General features: G+C 32.4%; 1 protein-coding gene across 1 annotated transcript; it reads right to left on the reverse strand.

Annotated features, from left to right (window-relative positions):
* Positions 1-439: 439 nt before the first annotated feature.
* On the reverse strand, positions 440-21,863 carry LOC128169106 (zinc finger E-box-binding homeobox 1-like). Its single transcript, XM_052835276.1, has 7 exons — positions 21,807-21,863; positions 21,403-21,516; positions 4,466-4,509; positions 4,333-4,389; positions 4,005-4,242; positions 1,087-1,090; positions 440-516 (listed from the first exon to the last, which is right to left on the reverse strand). The coding sequence occupies exons 1-7, from the start codon at positions 21,861-21,863 to the stop codon at positions 440-442; spliced, it is 591 nt and encodes a 196-aa protein (XP_052691236.1).
* Between the last annotated feature and the right edge of the window lie 550 nt (positions 21,864-22,413).

Genomic DNA, 22,413 nt, shown 5'->3' on the forward strand with positions numbered 1-22,413 from the left:
CAGTGAGGATATCGGTATGGAAGATGGTGTGCTTTGTAGTGATACAAATGTGCCATGTGAAAGTGACTCTAGAAGTGCGACTAGAGTAGAAAGTGAAGGTCGTGAGCAACATGCAAAGAGAAGTGTTAACATTCCCCATCAATATAGAGATTTTCAGTTATACTAATGATAGGGTGATATATGTTAGGTTGTTTTATTTTTATACTTTTATTTAGTTATCGTGATTTTAAAAACTGCGAGTTTTATTTGTAGGTGGCAAAGTATGTGTGTAATATCTATGAGAAGTTCAGGTCAGAAAGCCTGTATGCAGCAAACAGACATGTGCAAGAGAAGCACAGTGGATTTAAGTTTAAGTGACAGGATTGTGGTACAACTTTAGCGAGAAAAGATCAGGAACACGAAAAATGTCGCAGAGGATTTCCCTACTGGGTTGTCAATATTAATAATCGGCCATCCGGAAAATTTTGCGTTTTATTTCCTTTCCCCTTCTCTCGGTGCTTTTTTCTCTCTTTTCCGCTGTTAATATATGAGTCATTATTAAAAAAACGCAGAAATAAAATATAAGAAAAATCAAGAATTTTCTTGTGTTGAAAAATATGTTTTTTTTTCAATTGTAACAATAAACACATATCTGAAGAATACAAAAACACTTAACTCCCACCTAGAAATTATTTGATTTCTGAGTAAAACACAATCAAAGAACTGGTCATGCTTAAATGTTGTCCTTCCTGTTACACTTTAGAAAATACAAATTTTAATAAATTGAAGCAAAAAAATATTGTGAAAGCATGACAAATAAAGGACCAGTAACATTTTTCAATGAAACAGAAGCAAAATACAAATTACAATAATGTAATAGAAAATTTTCAAACAGGTAATCATTTTGTTTGTTATTTTCACAATTTTACAGAATAAAAAGATAAGTATCAAGCTCAAAGTGCTTATATTTGATTAGAAATGAAACTTTAAGCACATGTGTAGACCCAAACCTAAAAGAAATATACACACGCAACATATTTTTATATTTATGGTGCTGTAACAGGAAAGACAGCCTCGCAACAGGAAAGACAGTACGTTGTATTAAACAAGTCTCTCCTGTTACAAAGTTGTAATTCTGATTTAAAGTTGATCGATAGTAAACTTAGCATCAATCTCACAGTTTGGAGTCAATTAATATGCTTTTAAAATATAGATTCACCTTATACAATGCCATTTAATACTATGTTAAAAGCTTTATAATCTTTACAGTAAAACGTGTAACAGGAAAGAACAAAATAAGCAACAGGAGGGACTTCTTGTGTACATTCAGATCAAAACCTTCATTTGGTAAAACACTGAATATAAAAAATCCTGAAAATTTACTAAGGTGTTCCTAATATATAATGACATTTGTGAAGAAGTAAAATATATTAAAAAATATAGCATAACAATTGAAAAATGTTTACAACTGTAACAGGGGAGACTCCTAATAACACAATCTGGTCAGTAGTGGAAATTGATGTTGATATTTAAATAAATAATAGATTTATTTCTGATTACTATGTAAAATACAAAAGAAACAAACTTTTCATATAAGAATATTTGCCTAAGAAAATATCAACTTTAAAAGAAAATGAAGTAACAAGAAGGACAATGTAGAGTAAGATAAAAAAGTTTACATTTAACAAAGTACTTAAAGCATTTGTTAGCTTTATGTATGACTAAGGACTGTAGGCTGTCTCACTTTTCTGTAACTTTTTTTCAGATGTTGTCGGCTAGGGGGGCTTAGCCGCCCCCCCCCCCCACTTTTTTGCTGAGTTAGACCTAACTATTAGGCACATAGCATCATAGAGGGTTCAGCGCCCCCACTTTTTCTCGCACCAAAGATAATTGTTCCTAAATTAACCTTGAAAGATTGATGGCAAACTTCCGGAAAAATCAGCATAGGTGTCGGAAACGGGGGGGGGGGGGGGGGGGTCTTAGCAACATTTCGGATGTTGTCGGCTAGGGGGGCTAAGCCCCTCCCCCCCCCCCCCCACACTTTTTTTTGCTGAGTTAGACCTAACTATTAGGCACATAGCATCATTGAGGGTTCAGATTGAGAAGTTGGGTATACTAGCGCCCCACCCCCCACAAGGAATCAGGAATTCCATGGTAAGATTTATGGTTTGGCAGTATAGGTAAACTCCCCCCCCCCCCCCCCAATAAAAAAAAAGGGGATCTAACTTAGCAAAATAGGATTTTCATGATTTTGGGAATTAGTTTTTTTTCCCTCAATATTTGTGAGAATTAGTTTAGCCCTGCCCCCCCCCCCCCCCCCGGCCACTTTTAATTTGCTTCCGACGCCAGTGGTGGGTACTCCCATCTAACTGTTCTTGCTCTGGAATGATGGCCAATATGTTATCCAGAGTATACCAGCATTCATCAACACTTTTTTTTGGCCAGAAGATGCAATTAGTTTTTTTTCTACCAATTTGGTGCATACAAGAGACATATATGTCCTCATATCATAAAAATAGTTTACTTAACTGCAGATCAAATATTTTGATTAAAAGGTGGAAAAAGTATGTTGCTTGAGAAACAATTAATTGTCCTTCCTGTGACACTGAATTAAAATGCCTTAATATATTTATACATAATCACTAGATATTGAATTGATTTTTAAACAACGGAGATATAATTCAAAAACATAAAGGCTAATTTTTATCATGGATTATATATAATAATCAGCATGATTATGCTTTTATTAAAGAAAAATACAATCATTAATTGTCTATCCTGTAACAGTCCATGTCTTTCCTGTTACAAAAATATATTTTGACATCATTTACTTATAAAATGTATCTGTAAGTAATAAAAAACAGAATATGAAATGATTGTTCACAAAAAATGATATGAAAAATGTTATGAAAAGTGAACAAATATTCATAGTTCTTCTGTTATTATAAAAATTAGTACGTACTGTAACAATGATATATCTTTCCTGTTGCAAAATCACTTCTTATGTGATAACATAAACTATTAAAACAGAAATCCTCACTTAAGGATAATTTTTTGTACATACTACTTTATTGAATATTTTATGAAAAGTTATTGCTATATAAATAATGAAAATGTCTTAAAATCCCCATTTTATATAATACTAGTCTTTCCTGTTCTTAAAGTTCTCTTTCCTGTTACAAATTTACATGTAACAGGATGGACAATAACAGGATAGACAATTACTCTATATATGGTTGTTTGTTTCCCTTCCTGTCTACTATACAATGTTGATGATGCATTAGTTTGAAACAAAATTGTTAGGTTACTTTGTAAGAAAAGTTAACACATTTTACCTTCATGTCTAAGTCAATTTTCAATGTAACAGTAAGGACTAGGTTTTTTTTTCTACGTACATTTGGGACATTTTCCTCAAACTAATGAACTTTAAAAAAATAGTGTCAACAACTTGGCTTCATGAAAATGAAACTGAGGCTGGTTAAAAGTATTGAATCCAAAAAGGGTCATTCTAAATATTTCTATTTTCTGTTTTTCCATTCACATAACAGGATGGACGAAAACTCTTGTGACACACATTTAAGTCTTGATATTTCTTAAAACAAGTACATTTACAAAACTTTTATTGTTTGAAATGTACTTCTTAAGAATTGTGTAAAGCATACATTTAAAAAAATGAGAGCAAAATGTACTGGATATATTTATAAACCACATGAAAGTGCAACAAAAAGAGTGTGTGACATAGCAAAACATGCTAATTTGGACATTAAAAAAGGCAAATTTTCTTTAAACTTGTCATGCAAAAAGAATTTAAGTGTTTTGCTAATTGCAGAATATTGTGTGGTATATATCAATGTACAAATTTATATTATTTTCCTTGATATAATTTTTTATTGACCCGTGACCAAAATTTTGGTGGATTTTGAGAATGACTCATATATGTGTGTGTGTGTCACATTTCAATCTACAAGTCCTTTACAAGTAATTATCATTGTACAAACATGTAAACTTGTCTCTTAGTTATTTACCGATTTCTGTTGGAAACTTGAGTTTTGATCGTCCCCGTTACACTTTGCCTCGTGTCGTATTGCATTTGTCTTGTAAGCAAATGTCTTTTGACATTTGCTACAAGAAAAAGACACGTTCTCATGTCTCGCCTTGATGCGAACTTTAAGCTCGTTTTTACGTTTAGATGACTTCGGACAATCTGGGCATTGCAACGAAGAGGACCGTACGACAGGCCTCCGTTGTACAGCAAACTCGTCTCTACAATTAAAAGGAAATGCATAACAGATACATAAAGGGCTTAAACTGACCATTATTCAAAATAAAAGTTTATGACATCATAAATCTTACTCTGAGTATTGTGTCGGAATCGCACATAACTGCGTTGCTTTTTGCGACTTTTCTTTTCTACACACATACAAAAAAAGTTACTAGTGTATACTTTCAAACATGCAAGATATTGTGATAACGGGAACAAACTTACCCTTCAGATTGTTCTTTTCCTGTATCGAAATATATCCTTATCACCTCGTCATCATTATCAACACTTTAACAGAAAAAAGAGATAAAATTGAGAGAGAGAGAGAAAGAGAGAAACGTGTTCAAATACATGTTTGTTATGTAGATAAAATATGAAACATGGAATATGTTGGTAAAGAAAATGTGTAGCACTGCGGCGGGACCGCGCGTACACAGCGTGAAAAACTAAACATTGAAGAGTTCCACATAAAGAGGAATAACTCTCAGACTGTAGAATACAAGATCAAGAAAGATAACTCTTGGTTGCACTACAATGTCACTCCTCAGTGTGATCACATGCGAATTAATTTGTATTGCATATAAAACTGGAGTTGGTGGGGTATTTCTTTAACCTACTAAATAGAATGCAATAAAAAATTGGGAACCTGTCTATACTGATCGGATATATAACAACAGTACTTATTGTAAGGATAAATATGAGCAAAAAACCTGTGAAGTGTGACACATCTTTATACAAAGCACACATTTCCGTTATGTAAAATGTCTTGTAAAATGTTTTGATCCACTCCGATTTTTGCAAGAACCTACATTTCAAACAATCATTTGGTTTTTAACACAGGAATATCTCAAAATGAAAATTCCAATCTTTGGGGGAAAAATCAATGAAAATGAGAGAAAAAATCTCATGCACGTAATTATTCCGGTTAATGATATAATAAAGTGAATTGTATTTAGAATTAACCTCAATTAAACTGGAGAAAAATATTTAAAAATGATTTTATATAGTTTATAAATTTGCAAATGATATTTCATCCCTCTAAAAAAAAACTCAGCGAGAATTCATCTGTAAGCTTAAAAGTTAATAATTTTCTTATTTTTCCTAACATTATTATGACAATGCAAACATGTAATATATATTTAAAATTCACAAATGGTTGCATATACCTACTCACAGTTGAAAGTAAGCATTAGAATTTACTGTTTTATGAACAATACAAGATCTATAATTTAATTAATCACTATGTTGGAATTTATTTCTCCATAAATAGGATGTACTAAAGAGGTCTTTCTACCTCATTAGATACCTGAACTGCCTCGCCGCTGAATATTGATAATGACTGCACAATAAACAAGAGGCCAATGGGCCTTAACGGTCACATGAGTAGCATATAAAATATACACAAACTTGTCGTGAAGTCTCATATTTGCATTTTAATTAATTAGGTTTCATTCTGGAGTAGATAAATTTATAATGACGACCACCTCCCTGCCTGAAATCGTTCAAAAAGAACTATCAAACCTATAATTTTTGCGAAAAACTCACACAAAAATGGTAACAACCAGCCTTGTAGTTTTAAAAAAGAAGTTAAAAATGTTAATTGTTAACGCACGTCGCACAACGACGGGCGAAAACGGGTTGCAATAACTCAGGTGACCTAAAATGTCAATAATTTTTTTTGTACACAATTCTCTAATCTTTCTCACCTAAGAATAGTTTGTACCAAATCTGACTGATAATGAACCAGCTGTTCCGGAGATTCAATAGTTGATGGCACATACATATATGGCATATTTAACTTTTACGTAAATTATACAATTGAAGTCAGTCACATTACAAAGATATCAAAAATATAAACCAAATACTGATTTAATATCTGACTCCACCAAAATACTCTTGGACCCGTCCAAAAGTTGATCATGTAATACGATATTGGATAATCGATAATCAATATCAACGACAATGACAGAACAATATGGTGGTGAATTTTGAAGCTTTGAAGCTACGAGAGCATGTTTGAAACATGGCCCAGGCCTGGAATTTTATACTTTTCCATTTCCTTTTATACAGATCATCTGTTTTACTTTTAGCTTTCAGGACTATTTGCTTTTTGGTGGGTTTTTTTTAACATGTGGAATGAGGTATTTTTAAATGGCAAATTTTTCTTTAGTGGACCAAACTGTTCTCTTTTTTGATGCCTCTTATTTTTCTTGTGTTCAAAAATCAGAAGAAAGAAAACACCTTTGAGTATTTCAACCAATGAATCTTAGACTGATTTGATTGAAACTTTATGAAAAATGCATCATGATACAAGGAATTTCTGCAAAATATACGTTTTCACTAGTAATATTTATCATAATTCAAATTTGTTTAAATACATACCCCCCCCCCCCCCCCCCAAAAAAAATAAAATAAAAATCACATAAAAAAAACAGGAAGAACAAATACTGACATTTGTCTCATAAAAAAAACCCATCTAAGTCTAAGCAGATCTGCTTCGTTTTCAATGTTTTCTTTTGATAGATTGTACTTTAACAGGTGGTTAACAATATTTCTTTGGCACTGAGAATCTGGTATATTTCATCTGATGTCCTGCCTTTTCCACATATTTTACTGGATATGGGGTCTTTAAAGGAACAGGGGAGATCCATACTTCTAAGTATTCTAGAGAAAAAAAAGAATAAAAAAGAAAATATGCCCAAGATAAGAAAAAGGTAAAGATAACGAACTGAATGATCAATCACCAAAAAATGCATAACATTAACAATGAAATAAATTGAAACATAATTTTAAAATAGTGATACTGAAATTTAAATAATTTAAAAACTGAAACATAAAGTAACATTTTTTTCGATTTCTAAAGCTTATCCAATAAGAAATCTTTTATCTAGTATTTATTTTATTTATTTATACCTTTTATGAAAAAAAAGTGTCTTAACTGCTTAATAATAAACATGAACTATAATAATTCTATTCAAAATAACAATGATATTTTTCGTTTTCAGGGTTATCACATGTAGTCCTACCCTTTGACAAAATTACAACTGTTTTGCAGAGGAACTTTCAATTTTTGAACTGTAGATTTAGGGCTTCATGATTATTTAAGCAGTTAATCGGCACAGTTATTTACAAAATACAAGTGACCAATTAATTTCAGTATCAGCGGTAAACAGCTAAAAGCAATAAACATCGGTTAAAATTTTCAATGCAGAGTATAATGATCATCCGTATAATCCTATTTATTACCCTATGTAAACTGACAGTGGGTATCCGATTATGTTTATTTTTCTCAACAGGGTTAACTCCTGCAGTCAAACCACCTTTTGAAATAGATAATTATCATTTGGGGCTAATTCAATAGATCGTTTATTCAAAACAAAGGGCGTCTTCTACTTTTCTTCCTGAGGAAATTCTGGTGAAGTTACCGTTCACAAAGCAAGTTTGCCCTGATTGGTTCATTATATATGCTCATTAATGAAAAAGAGTAAGCAAAATGAGCTGGTAACTTGCATCTTAATTATCAATAAATTATGATTACAAACTATGGACACTTGATTGAGAAAAACATGAGCTAAATTGGGAAAATATCGATAATTATTTGATTTGGGAATGGCTCCATTAAACTGACCAAAATAAGCCAGTAAAATCACTGAAATAAAAACAGATTGGGAACTATAGATTATAAAAACATTTTATTAAAGATGGCGATCATCAATATAATCACAAAGTTCATTTTACCTGTGCTGTCACTCTAATATCGATGATCGTCTGGAACTGGTGCATCATTATTTTCCACTAATTTTAGAGAGCTCGTTCATCTTTCCCTTGTAAGTGTGTATTTTGTGTTATCTGGTATTTAGTGTGACCAGAGGTCACGTGTGAGTTTTGACTGGTTCTTGGAATTGCTGAGGAAATCCGCGTGTGATAAACGTTAGTCGTTTGAGCCAAGTGTGTCCGTCTGTCGGATATATCATCTTTGTCATACTTTGTATTTTTAACCGGGTTTTCCAACGGAAAAATCCGGTTATTAGAATGGCGGGCGGCTGCCAAAAGGGTACCCTCATTGTACGGATTACTCCTCCTACAGTTTTCAAGATAGGAAGTTGTTCTTTTGCAGATCAATTGTACATATATCAGAGGTGTGCATATTGCTAGGATTTTGATTTCTGATTATTTATGAAAAAAATACCAGCTTTTGAACTTAGTCATTTTTGGGCAAAAAATTGCATATAGGTACCCTTTCACCTTATCCATTTCACTGGATACGGGTTGACATGGATTATGGATACAGTTCACATAAAAGAAAACCCGGTTTGCTGTCACATTGACAGCTTTTCACTTGTCATCATTATTTTCATTTAATATATATTTTAATACACATCTGGAGTTATTCTTGGATCTCAAGTCTTACAGAGGAATTGGTTAACTTGTTGCCCATTATTGGACCACTAGAGGACCAATTTCAAGGATTTTCAACACTAACGAACAAGATGTCCAGGCTCAACTGGAACCCCCAGCCCCAGGCAGTCCAACTACAACATGTTTTGAATGACTTCCTTTCGTCATGCAGCAAAGAAAGCCTAAATAATGATTGTTGATAACTTCGAAGACTTCATCTTGATAATGAAAAATGTCAAGATAACCCACGGAAATGGCAACGATGCCATCACAAAGATAGAAAAAAAAAAATTAATACAACATCTGGTCAGAGTTTTTGTTAGTTGCCAAGGTCTGTTTACACATTTCTGAAATTGTTCCATAACATGAATACATATATTAAGTTTCGGGTGTTTGTTGCACTAATCATAGTTTGAATTTGCTCCAAGTGACGGCACTCAGTACTTGTTTGAAATGTTAAAAAATGATAAGTTTTTTTAGTCTTGTTGCATTTTTATTGCACGAGCTATCACAAAGATAGAAAAAAATGATTAAGTACAACATCTGGTCAGAACTTTTTTGTTAGTTGCCAAGGTCTGCTTACACATTGCTTAACTTGTTCCATAACACGAATACATGTATTAAGTTTCAAGTGTTTGTTCCAGTAATCATATTTTGGGTTTGCTCCAAATGGGGACACTCGGTGATTATTTCAAATGTTCAGTTATGATCAGTTCTTGAGTCTTGGATTTTTATTGCACGAGCTATTGGACCGTCACATTTAAATTTACATATTGTTAAAATAGATCAGGACATGTAGAATATTCAGGTTAACACATTTGTTGTAGTAATAATACTTTTTGATCAATGTACTAAATGTCTGTATTGCTGTAAGAGTTCGATTACACCAGAACAGGTAGCAAATTCAGGTTAAATATTTGTTATAGTAATAATACTTTTTGATCAATGTACTAAACGTATGTATTGCTGTAACAGTTCGATTACATCAGTACAGGTAGCATATTCAGGTTAACATATATGTTGTAGTAAATACATTGTAATACTATTGGATCAATGTACTAAAGGTGTGTATTGCTGCAAGAGTTCGATTACATTAGTACAGGTAGAACATTCAGGTTAACATATTTGCTGTAGTAATAATTCTTTTTGATCAATGTACGAAATGTCTGTATTGCTGTAAGAGTTCGATTACATCAGTACAGGTAGAACATTCAGGTTAACATATCTGTTATATTAATAATTCTTTTTGATCAATGTACTAAATCTGTGTATTGCTGTAAGAGTTCGATTACATCAGTACAGGTAGCACATTCAGCTTAACACTTTTGTTGGATCAGTATGTGTGATGCAATAACCTTTCGTAATTAAAAAAATGAAAATGGAAAAAAAATTGCTCTTTAATTTTCTTTTATGGTACTTCTCAAAAAGGACATTGGTTGGTACAGAAGTTGGTCAGTAGACCAAGTGTTCTCAACATCTTTAGGCTGAACACAGATCACCAAGTTGTAGGATACGGTTAAACTGGACACTGAAAGATATTGCCTACCTAAAATAACTTAGGAATTCTTTCTTTAGTTTAAAAAAGGCATCCTTGTTACATGTTAATCATTTTGGAGTAGATGAGCGCTGTAGGTACATGTAATATAATTGCAAGTTTAAGGGACAAACTAAACATTCATGTAGGAATAAACCTACTACTCAATACCGATTATTTTTTAAGCATTAAATATTCTTTACATAGAATTGAAATATATATAAATATTTACATATGTCATCTATCCGATGTTAAGTAAACAACAACACTCTACTTCCGGTGAGATATCTCAATTATCTCGGGTAGCTTTATAAAAGCAAATTTTTGTACCCTAGATATCTTAGAAACTGTAAGTGATCAAGACACGAAACTTACATGGATGATAGACATTTGATTGAACATGTGTTTAAACGGTTTCATTTTGTCGACCATCGCTTCCGGTACACACCGGAATAGTTCAAACAAATTATAAGCTGTTTATCAGTTTAACTGTTTTCCTTTGATAATTTCAGTTAGCTCTATAAACAATCATGTACGATAGGCAAGTATACAATCAATATTAAATTTAATTTTCATTGAGCACTTCCGTTTGACCGTTTCCTATCCCAGACAAAAAAACCTTATTTTGCCGAGATCTCAAAAACGGTAACGACTTGAACAACCAAACTTTCTGAAAGACCTATGTATGTAATGTGGCTAGTGGATAAAGGACTAAGTGCGGTTTTATGCAATGTTTGCCCCCCAAAATTAAAGTTTTAGAAAGAGCTTTAAAATAAGGTGAAAGATAGTTTAAGGTAATTATCCATACGTCACAAAACAACGTCTGACGTAATTCACGCGTTATTACGTTTTTTCCGTGCCCGATCTAATCGAAACCTAACGCTACGGTGTACATGTGTTTCAAAACAAAAAAATCAAGCTGATCTAGAAATTAATTCAAAACAAATCTATTAAAAATCCTGAAAACTGGAATCAATTAGCCTATTACTCAGCGAAATGAAAATTTGACTGGGTTGTGTCGATTGAGTACTCGTTTTGAAAATATAAACCGCTTACTTTTGCCCTGCATAAACATCAATTTATTACAAGGCTGAACTTAATCCAATTCTTTGAACATTAATCCCTGAAAGTCCATAAACATCCAAAATGAAATCCTGACCGAGATCTATATATATTCAAGTGCATAAATAAGGGAGATAAATACACAAGGGGAAATAATTTAACTTATTTCATCTTTATCCTATATTCGCTTAGCAACGAGCATAGATATATTTTCAACAACAAAAAATGTTTTTAGAATTAAAATCATGCGCTGAAGAAAAGTTATTTCATTTTAAGAACAGTCTTTAAAACCATTAAAAAAGGTTGAATAGAGGTTCTGTCTTAAAGGCATATCAGGTAGTTAGCATTATCCACGCGTGTGACTGCAATTTCTAAATACCGATCTCGATCCATAATACTTACCGATATCCAAAGATACAATCTTTTGCGGTTTAAATAATACACATTAATCAACAGTTTGTTTAAATCATGTTTTCTAATTAACAATAATTTTAACATATTTTTTTAGAATGATGAAATAATAAACCTATGCACAATTTAAATTTTACGGATCTTTTTTCAAAATATATATTTTAATGATTTTTACCCAAAATACGCCCATTGTGATCCTGAAAAGGCCGGTCCCTTGGGTTAATTTATTTCCAGTTGATTAAGGGCGTTAAGGTTTAAATAATATCAAAATTTTAGAGAATTCTGTACGTAAATAAAATTTTAAGAGCTTAAATTCTCTTTGAAAATTTATTTCATTTTATCTCATTTGTATGCGGATTTATCTTGTTTTGATAAATAAGCAAGTGTAACATAAAAATTTTTGATTTGAAATAATAATTCCTTTATTTTACATAGGATATAAGTCAAAAAATGATTTTGTGAAATTCAAATTTCAGGCTTAGGCTTATATTCTCTATGTATGAAAAAGCGCCATTTTCTGCAATCGGTTCTATTTTTAGCAACGACCCTAGCTCTTATAATACCGATGGACCACCCAACAGGGTAAAATTTGATGAGAAGATATCCTCAGATACATGTTTGAAAAATATGAAAAAATTCTGTACGCATTTTATTTATCTAGTGGGGTATGGACCATTACCTTAAATCATATTGGAAATAAAGGTGTAAAAGGGTATCACCACAGTGACGTCATAATGTAGAAATGACGTCATGAATATTGCATTATTTTGATAAATTGATGTTTTGTAGCAAAATATGGGTGTTTTCCGATGGTTTTTCGACTGGGAAACATCGAGCGCAGGCTTGCTCAAGTACATTTTTTAGTATAATATGTATAACTATCTGAAGAAAAACATATGTTAAAATCGCACTTGAGCAGACCTGCGCTCTATACTTCCGAATGCAAAATATAGAGCAAAAATGAGAATATTTTCATTTGTTTGCAAATTTGCGGGAATTTGGTCATTTAAGTGACGTCATAGATAAACAGCGAGTGAGCAATGATGACTAAAATCATGATTAAAGTTATAGGCATCCTCTTTACAATGATTTGTGAAGATTTCATTTTCATACGATACTATTTAAAAATTGGTTGAAATCGGGGGCAGATATTTGACCATACCGCACATAGTCCTGTACATTAGGTGTCCAAAAATTATGTATTCATTTATAGTTTCGGCATAATGAGTATAGATTAAAATGATTTGAAAAAATGAATTGTTTAATGATTGTCTTCTTACTAATCGAAAGTCAACACTTAAAAATCATTTTTATTAAAGGTGGTGTACCTTTTCCTTTTTGTGTATGTCTACAGATACAAGTCTTTTGTCTGTCTTAGATTAAGAAAAAACCTCCGAAGTTAAACACGAAAATATACACAGGACCGAGTGACTGGGACAAGGTGTGAAAACTGACCACCTGTGGGGGATTAAACAGATGTAAATACCGATCGGCGAAATACAATGTTAAAACAAAATGACTGAATTTTCACTTTTAATAAAAAAAAATTCATTACGGCAGGGTCCATGGGGGTTATAATTATTTAACCCTTTCGCTGCCACGTCAAAAAAGACGTTATTACGCTTCAGTGCCAAGCATGACGTTATCAAATTCATGTTTTGACGTAACAATCTGACACAACGCGCCGTAACATTTTTTTAGCATTGTGGGATGCAGTTTTGTGTTTAATTGATAATTTCTAATTTTATTATCGAAAACAATAGCTTTTTATCTTTTTCTCTGTCATTTTAAATAAGACGTTACGCCATTCTTTTCTTTCTTTTTTTTTAGCGTCGCCAAATGAAAAAGAAATGTAAAGAAAACCACGTCTTTCAAAAAATATGAATTACCTCATTAATGATGCATTTTCACAAGCTTTAACAAATACGTGCAATTTTTAAAATAATCACTAAGGTGAAAGATAGTTAAAATCATATTGGAAATAAAGGTGTAAAAGGTTATCACCACAGTGACGTCATGATGTAGAAATGACGTCATGAATATTGCATTATTTTGATAAATTGATGTTTTGTAGCAAAATATGGGTGTTTTCCGATGGTTATTCGACTGGGAAACATCGAGCGCAGGCTTGCTCAAGTACCATTTATTAGTATAATATGTATAACTATCTGAAGAAAAACATATGTTAAAATCGCACTTGAGCAGACCTGCGCTCTATACTTCCGAATGCAAAATATAGAGCAAAAATGAGAATATCTTCATTTGTTTGCAAATTTGCGGGAATTAGGTCATTTAGGTGACGTCATAGATAAACAGGGAGTGAGCAATGATGACTAAAATCATTATTAAAGTAATAGGCATCCTCTTTACAATGATTTGTGAAGATTTTATTTTTATACGATACTATTTAAAAATTGGTTGAAATCGGGGGCAGATATTTGACCATACCGCACATAGTCCTTTCACGATAAAAAATTAATTTTATCTTATTCCTGAGAGAGAGAGAGAGAGAGTTTGTTTAAGTAGGTTGACTTAAAAAAAAATTCATAATTTATCGGATTTCTTTTTTGTTAACCTTATGTCATGTAATGCAAACTTAATCATGTTTTTCACACCAGAGTTTCCCTCAAATTGTAAAAAATGGAACCACAAATCTTCAGTTGATGGGGCGGAATTATCAAATAGTTATCACGAAATATTGTGTAAATAGCAATAACTAAGTTTTTCCCCCGAATAATGTGGACATTTATTTTTAAAACATCTTCATTCGGTCTCGCACCGTATGGGATTTACTGACCATGTACAAACCATATTAGCACAACAGTAAACTATATGTGTAATTAAGCAAACACCAAATGTTTTAAAGCGATTTTATATAACCTACATTGTTTTAGAGCCAGTATGCATCATTAATACGATATTTTTGTAACAATCATTGTCATTAATAGCTGATAATTTTCAAAAACTAATTAATTAGTATAACACAAATATGTTAGTGGTTAAGAGGCGGGTATTGCTGGCTGCAGCTGTAAAGGTTTATCAATATGCAGTTTAAGACATTCGCAATAAAGAATTTGATTTTTAATGTGTGTTAGATAGGCAGACAGACAAAGAATGACATTGCTGGATTGGTAAGCAATTCCTTGTTCGTTTTAATAATCATTTCAAATCGCGCAAGCATAACCGCCCGTCCAAGTTTACTCCTACATTCATTTGGTGGTATTTTCGGGGCGCTAACCATTAGGCACATAGCATTATGGAGGGTTCAGCCCCCCCCCCCCCCCCCCCCCACACACACACTTTTTCTCGCAGGAAACATAATTGTTCCTAAATGTACCTTGAAATGATTAAAATATTGAGAAGTTGGAGTCATAGGCATACTAGCCCCCCCCCCCCTCCCACGGATTAGGAATATCATGATCCCCCCAAAAAAATTTTGTTGTTGTTGTTGGAAGTTTACGTATCCCCCCCCCCCCCAACGGATTAGGATTTTCATGATTTTGGGAATGAATTTTTAATTTTTTTTTTGTTTGTCAACATTTCTGAGGATTAGTCTACCCCCCCCCCCCCCCATTTCAATTTGCTTCCGACTCAAGTGATTTATGTATATAGAGTTTAAAGAAGAAATGACATACATTAATAAATTATTTTGTGATTAAAATCTTCTCGCTAACCTCGGTAAAGGGAATTTTTGTGATGAAAACGCTGTTTAATATTCATTTCTCATTACATTGTATGCTATAAATTGCTTTATTAAGCGAGAAAATTGATACAATGTATGTTTGTAACCGCATGCGCGGATCCAGAAAACATTTCCAGGGGGTGTCCGAGGGATAATTTTGTTTTTTAAGGTTGGAGAGGGGGTTTGAGGCCTATTTCGGGAATTTTGCTTGGTAATCTTATTAATTTGAATTTTCCAAGAGGTGGAAGGAATAGTCATGCATCCCCTTCTAGGTCCGCACATGAAAGAGTATGATCTTTCTGTTGGACCAAAACAACGTTGTGTATTAAACATGCGTTTTTACACATATTTTACAATCAAGTTTAACAAAAAGTGTTATTCAAAATGACTTTATTAATGATTTCGTAAATAGAATAATATATAGGCTTATCGTGAAATTTTTAAAGCTGCTATGCCTGATTTCATTTAAAATTTTGTGTTCGCTTTTATACGATGGCTATGCTAAGTATGTATATCATAATAGACATTGCAGGTGTTTTCCAGGTCAACTAAGCCATATTTTAATGAATGTACACAAGTTATTTACAAAACAAACGACATAAATTGTATTGATTTCTTTCGTCTCATAATAAAATTCGCTGCTGAGGTCAAGGCGGGTATATTTGTATTACGACTTTGAAAAAAATTCAAACAAAAAATAAACGTCGGTACATTTTATTCACTAATAATTGGAGAAGTGTTTTGTATACAATCGATACATCACATGTGGGTTGAATAAACCCAATCATTCGGGAACGAAACCAAACTGTTCCCGTTTCTAAACATTCCCATGATGGAATTGGTTTGTTTGTTTGTTTTGTTTTTTTGTGTTCCCATACAGAAATTTTTTTATGTACGTTAAATAATTCAAACTTTGAAAAGAGACGGATTTTGCTTGTGTAAATAGGCATCTTTCTAATAAATTTGGACTGTATAGAAAAATATTTGATACACTCATGGCCAAAAAAATTCGGACTATGTAGCTTTAAATTATTCGTATGTTTTTAAAATCTTCCTTTTCTCGGACAGGTGAACACTATCTTAATTTTTACATTTTATTCCATACAAAGTAAAAACTTTAACCACATCATACGTGTAATATTGACAATCACGATCGTCAGTTGTAAACGTTTTAACTCGCGTCTCGGAAAAAGATGTATAATTTTGTTCTTAATGGTCTCTAATATCTTAGCTTATTTATCGATACAACTACGATTGTGATTTATATTATAGTTCTAATATTCAAAGAATCAAAAACAATATAGACCTAAGAAAGTTAACGATTACACCTAGTTCATCATCATATGATGAAATATAACAGTTATGAAATGCAAAACATTTACGATTCTATATCTCGATTCGAGCTAAGGAGTTTTATTTTTTTACCAATATGTGATCTTGCATTTTTTTAGTGATTAAATCTGCTTGACCAACTGAGTTGTCTAAACAATAATAATAATAAAATTTTGTGATTAAAACATTGATATATTTTATATACTAAAATCATACATAAACTGTCCGTGCGGACAGAACCATCCATGTAAAAATTAAATGTCTATGATGTGCGGTATCCAGTTTTAGAGACACAATTGAAATTTAGTTTCAAGAAAGAATATCTCTGTTTGAAATGCTCTGAAGAAGGAAACAGAAGATACGAAAAAGGTATCAATAGGACTTGAAGCGCGCGCGCGGGGGGTGGGGGGTGAGCACTAAAGTCTTGATCTCGAACACGGTCGAAGAAGAATCACCATAACATGCAGTTCTTGGTTTTTCTGTCCAAAGATTCAGTTTTGTTCTTTCACATGCATGAAAACTACCGTAAAATGTCACCAGATGGAAATTTTTTTAATGTTGATAATCTGGCTAAAAATTTGTTCTAGGATCATATCAAAGTAATTTTTCAGTGCCCCATTCCTCCTTATTTGACATATCGCAGTTTATATTGCCGTTCATTAATTAACTCTGAATGAAAAAAAAATAAATAAAAAGTACATGCTTCCTTTGGTGCTCTGTCAATATTTCAATTCTAAGTAAAAAAAAACAACACGGTTTCCTTCAAGCGATTCATATTCTCTCGATCTCTTGCATAATATACAATACCAGAGAACGATGCTGTCTGCAGTAGCTTTTTACCCGATTTATGTTTTAAATTTTAAAAAATGCAAGGATATTACCGATGTGTTTTATTTGATTTTTTAATCAGCACTAACGGCAGCATGAAAGTAAAAAGTCGCGCACACTCGAATTATACTCGGCCTTTGGTTGTGGACTAAAGTATTAGCTCTCGCCATGTTAAAGTTGGACTTAAGACCTTTATTTTGACAGTTTTTAAGATTATCCTGAGATATGACAATTTTATGAGCTATGGTGAGATCTTGTGAAAAATATTTGGTCTTAAGATAGATTTTAGTCAAAAGTCAGTTATGTTAAACGAGCCCCAGGTTTATATGGCAGAGTAAGAAAAAGTAAGATTGGTTTTGCTCTTGTGGGGGAGGGGCATTCCCTTTGGTCCAGGTTGTGCATTAGGACAGATATTATTTTCCGGTTCTGACGGAAAATTCATGGGGATCTATTCACAAAAACCATACGCCACCTATAGTCAATAAAGTACAATTCAAATCGCTAAAAGGGAAAAAAATCAAGATTTTATCATCCGCACATTCAGTTATGTTAAACGAGCCCCAGGTTTATATGGCAGAGTAAGAAAAAGTAAGATTGGTTTTGCTCTTGTGGGGGAGGGGCATTTCCTTTGGTCCAGGTTGTGCATTAGGACAGATATTATTTTCCGGTTCTGACGGAAAATTCATGGGGATCTATTCACAAAAACCATACGCCACCCATGGTAAAACGCAGACAACGAGTTGGCGCTGTGTGACGTAGTGACGTTATTATTATGATGTCATTTTTTAACGTTGTGACGTTATCAGCAGTATTTCACTAGACACATAGATCATACGATGTATATTGATACAAATTTAAAAAATCATTAATGAAAAACAGAACCTGAATATATTTAATTTTTTTTTTTTTATTTTAATGTATATTTTTTTCAAACTGCCATAGGCCCAAATAGGCCCTGTGGCACTTAACGTAGATATTCAAATAGGCCCTGTGGCACAGAAATGGTTAAAATCTTAAGTTTATAATTATTTACAAAGAACTATATACATGATTAATTAATCTCTCTCTCTCTCTCTCTCACTCTCTCTCTCTCTCTCACATAATACAAATGTAGTTTATAGCGACCTGGTGCATTCTTCTCTATGTACTTAATGTTAATACTATAAACACCATTATAAAAATCAATATCAAGTACCTAGGATGAGTAAGAATCCCCTGTTGACCGGTTGCACCCGATGTGTATTTAAAAGTCCCAAAGATGGGACTTTCAAATTTTCAGCGATTTACGATTTTATCTTTAAAACGATCGATTTTCTGTTTTTATTATATGAAAATTATTAATCACAATGATAGCGCTTTTTGTCCAGTATAAATATACATGTACTAGTATGTCTATTTAAATTTTTTGATCGTCACTTCCGGTCCCGAGATATATGTATCAAAGATTTCATGTTTTTGTTTGATCACGATTTTTTTCAAAAAATTTCAATTAGAAAGTTAAAAATTTCACTGTTGATTATTACTCTTTATCCGCAGTGTCCTTCACACTCCGATAGTCCATCGTAACTTCCGGTCGTCATTGAAAGAAACAAAATTCATGTTTTTTTCACCTTTTCTTGTTTTAAAATATTTTTTCAGTCATGTTACCATACAGACCCTATAATGAATGGAGAATATGTATTTTGTTCTAAAATCTATCCACGTTAGAGTGTAACACTTTTGTCCGGACGACCCAGGTTCAATCTCCGAGTGCCGACTCTTTTTTTTCCCCTTAATTTTGTTTCGATTGAAAATATTATCTCTAAAATTGTGGATTTTACTAATTTCCGTTTGAATTTTATCATAAATCACAGTAATAGCGCCCTGTTGTAGAATTAAGATATGTCTGTTGAAATCTTTAGAGAGGCTTACTAGAATTTTAGAAGGTGTTGAGAAAGAAAAGAAACTATCTCGACAGCCTTTTTAAGGTCCATTCAAACGGAAGACCTCTCGTTGCTCGCAACAAGATTACATCTAGTTATGTTTTTGTTTTTGTTTTTTTTTGGGGGGGGGGGGGGTAATTCTTTTGTTATTTTTTTTAATTTAAGCAGCCTCTACCAATTAGATTGAGTGTGAGAGAGTGAGCACGCGTGAAAGAATATTTAAAAAACTGTATTGAATTTATTTATTATGTTTCTTGAGAGAAAAAAAAAAAAAAATATTTCATTAGCATTGCTACACGAGGCCAAATCAAGCATGTATTTTACTGTTTAACATATCTTATAAAACATACAGTCACTGTTGCTGGCAGGAAATCTTTAAAATCGAACGGGAATATAGGGATTTAATTTGTCTCTACCATGATTTGTAGTGAACCTTTGGAATTGTATTGGTTTGAGACCTTCGTTCAAAACGGAGAAAAAATGATATTATGTACGGGTTAACAAATCTGCAGACCTTCGCAAAATGTTAATTTATACCTTAGAACATTATTCACGTTTATCAAAATGAATCAAACACATACGACCTAGAATCATATAAGTAATTTGACATTTTAAACACTATCCGTCTTAAATTTATGAGCTAAAAATTGATAATTTTTCATCATAGTGGAAAAAAATACAAGCGACCTAATTAGGATAGAATTAACAATTTGTGGATGTTTAACTACTTTTCGAACTTTTCTGGCAACGTTTTTATTTCCGAATTATTTTTAGGTATTATGAATTCATTGTGTATGTTTTGTTTTCTCTATTGTTTATGATGTATATTGATCAGTAAGTTTTAAAAAAGTATCCCTGAATGCTTATATAATGTTAGAAGGTTTCATTTAAGGTGGAGTAATCCTTCTAGCGCCTCTCTCACAGGTGAATGAAACGTGACACCTGTATTCTGATTGTTATCTATAAACGTATTTGAATTCGTTATTCATTCATAAAATCATTTTTTAAAGTCTCGAAATCACTTGGTGTATATTTATAAGGGCGTTCACAATTCGTTACCGAAAAAAATTCATCTTTCTTTATAAATTGAAAAAACGCATTTTGTACAAAAAATATCCAAGGGTTGAACTTCCGATATACTTACGTTGGGATAACTGTCTTACGGGAAAGTTTGTTTTGTACATCAAAAAGCGAGTATGCTAAAATCATATTGACAAACGATTAATAGTACGATTGCCTAGTAGAGAAGTTTTGATGATGTATAACATAAATGCAATTTATTAAAAACCACTAATTTTTCATCGTCATTAGTTCTGAATTAAATTTTTCAACACATAAGCACAATTAAGGTGAAACCCCCCCCCCCGAAAATACTATGTTTTTTTTATATTTTAAAAACACCGTTTGGAGACAATAATGACAAAGAAGTAGTTGATTTCCGTTTTGTCCCTCATTCATTTATCTGAAGTGTTGTATCCAGCAGTACAGCGATTTGTCCCCCTTGTCTGCTTTCTACATTCATCCCGTCGCGTTTCTGCGTGTCGGGTTTGCTAGACTGGTGGAAATCCATTCTTCTGGTGGTCTACATTGAAATATCTTAAGTTTTTCTGGCTTTTTTAAAACAATTTTGATATTTTTTGTGCAAGAAAAACGGAAGAACCAGCGCTACTGCGATAACTGTAAATTCGCCGCCTCGAACTGGAAGCGGCATTCTAGATTCATATATATATAATGTGATAAACACACACATAAAACAACACTGTTGTTTACCTATTCTCGCGAGATGTCTAAAATGCACCAACTTATAACAAATGTCATCAGTTCCGTAAAATGTATTCAACAGTCTGTTTGAATAAATGTTTCTGTTTGAATGGGATGAAGGAAACCATAAAAGCGATATTAGTGAGCAGTAAAGTCCTCGTTTTATTAATTAGTTGTGAATGAAACATTTTATTCAACTTGTAAATATTTAAAATCGATCGGAGAATGTTGCCTTCAGTTTGAGGCGACGAATTTCCAGTTCTATAATGGCGCCTGTTCTGGCGTTTGCCTTCAGTTTGAGGCGACGAATTTCCAGTTCTATAATGGCGCCTGTTCTGGCGTTTTCCTGGCATCATTAATGTAAATTTATTTGCAAACCCATCAATTATGACAAGAAAAGTTTTAAGAAATTTTTTAAAATATTGTTTAAAAACATACAATTTTAAACAATTTTTTACTAATATAATTACATATTAATGTCAGTGAACACAAATAATCTGAGCACACTTAAGGTATGTTTTTTCACACTTTAATATTTAAGTCGTTTGACTTTGAAATTGAACTTGGCAAAAATCCATTTGATTCTGGTTTCTTAGGAATTTTTGCCAAACTCCATCTCTTTTATTCGTCACCAACCTTTTTGTCGACTTCAGGCACCAGTTTCCTGAGAGATTCCGAGGGTCGAACTGACATTTACAACGGTTAGTATTTTTTTAGCGTTATACCTTTATTAGTTACGTAGTCGGTTCAATCTTTCTTCTTCTTTGTTTCATCCCGATTTTGCAATACCCTCCTAATTTTTTTTATATAAAATATCAATAACGATTTTTCCATATGTAAAAAAAAATGTATTATTTAAAATACCTATTTTTTCAAAATTACAAAAAGATAGTAATCAAAGGAACGACCACAAAGGCGTCAAGCTGACATTTTCCTTTATATATTTTCTTTTAAATATAGAATATCAATAATTTTAATTTCTTTACTAATAGTCGTATATCAAATAATATTAGAATAAAAAAGTAAATGAATTATGTTTTGTATTGCTTTAAAAACAAAAATGAATATAGTTTCTTATAAAATAAGTAGTGATGGGTTTTTAATACAATAAATCTTCGTGGTTACAAAAATCGAAGAAATTTCAAAGATCTAAAATAAATTGTCTTTCTGCTTAAACAGTCTTTTAACAATTTTCACAGGTTCATAATTTAAATACATTAACAGTGTGTTATAATAATAAATC

Source organism: Crassostrea angulata, unplaced genomic scaffold (genome assembly GCF_025612915.1).
Source record: "Crassostrea angulata isolate pt1a10 unplaced genomic scaffold, ASM2561291v2 HiC_scaffold_98, whole genome shotgun sequence".
In the NCBI taxonomy this organism is placed as follows: domain Eukaryota; kingdom Metazoa; phylum Mollusca; class Bivalvia; order Ostreida; family Ostreidae; genus Magallana; species Magallana angulata.

Bases quoted from the DNA above. Each gene is read 5' to 3' on its own strand.
- LOC128169106 (XM_052835276.1), bottom strand. From the start codon at position 21,863: ATGTCAGTTCGACCCTCGGAATCTCTCAGGAAACTGGTGCCTGAAGTC. The intron at 4,390-4,465 runs GTAAGTTTGTTC...GTATGTGTGTAG, and splicing joins GGAAAAGAACAATCTGAAGG to AAAAGAAAAGTCGCAAAAAG. The intron at 4,243-4,332 runs GTAAGATTTATG...TTTTAATTGTAG, and splicing joins ATTCCGACACAATACTCAGA to AGACGAGTTTGCTGTACAAC.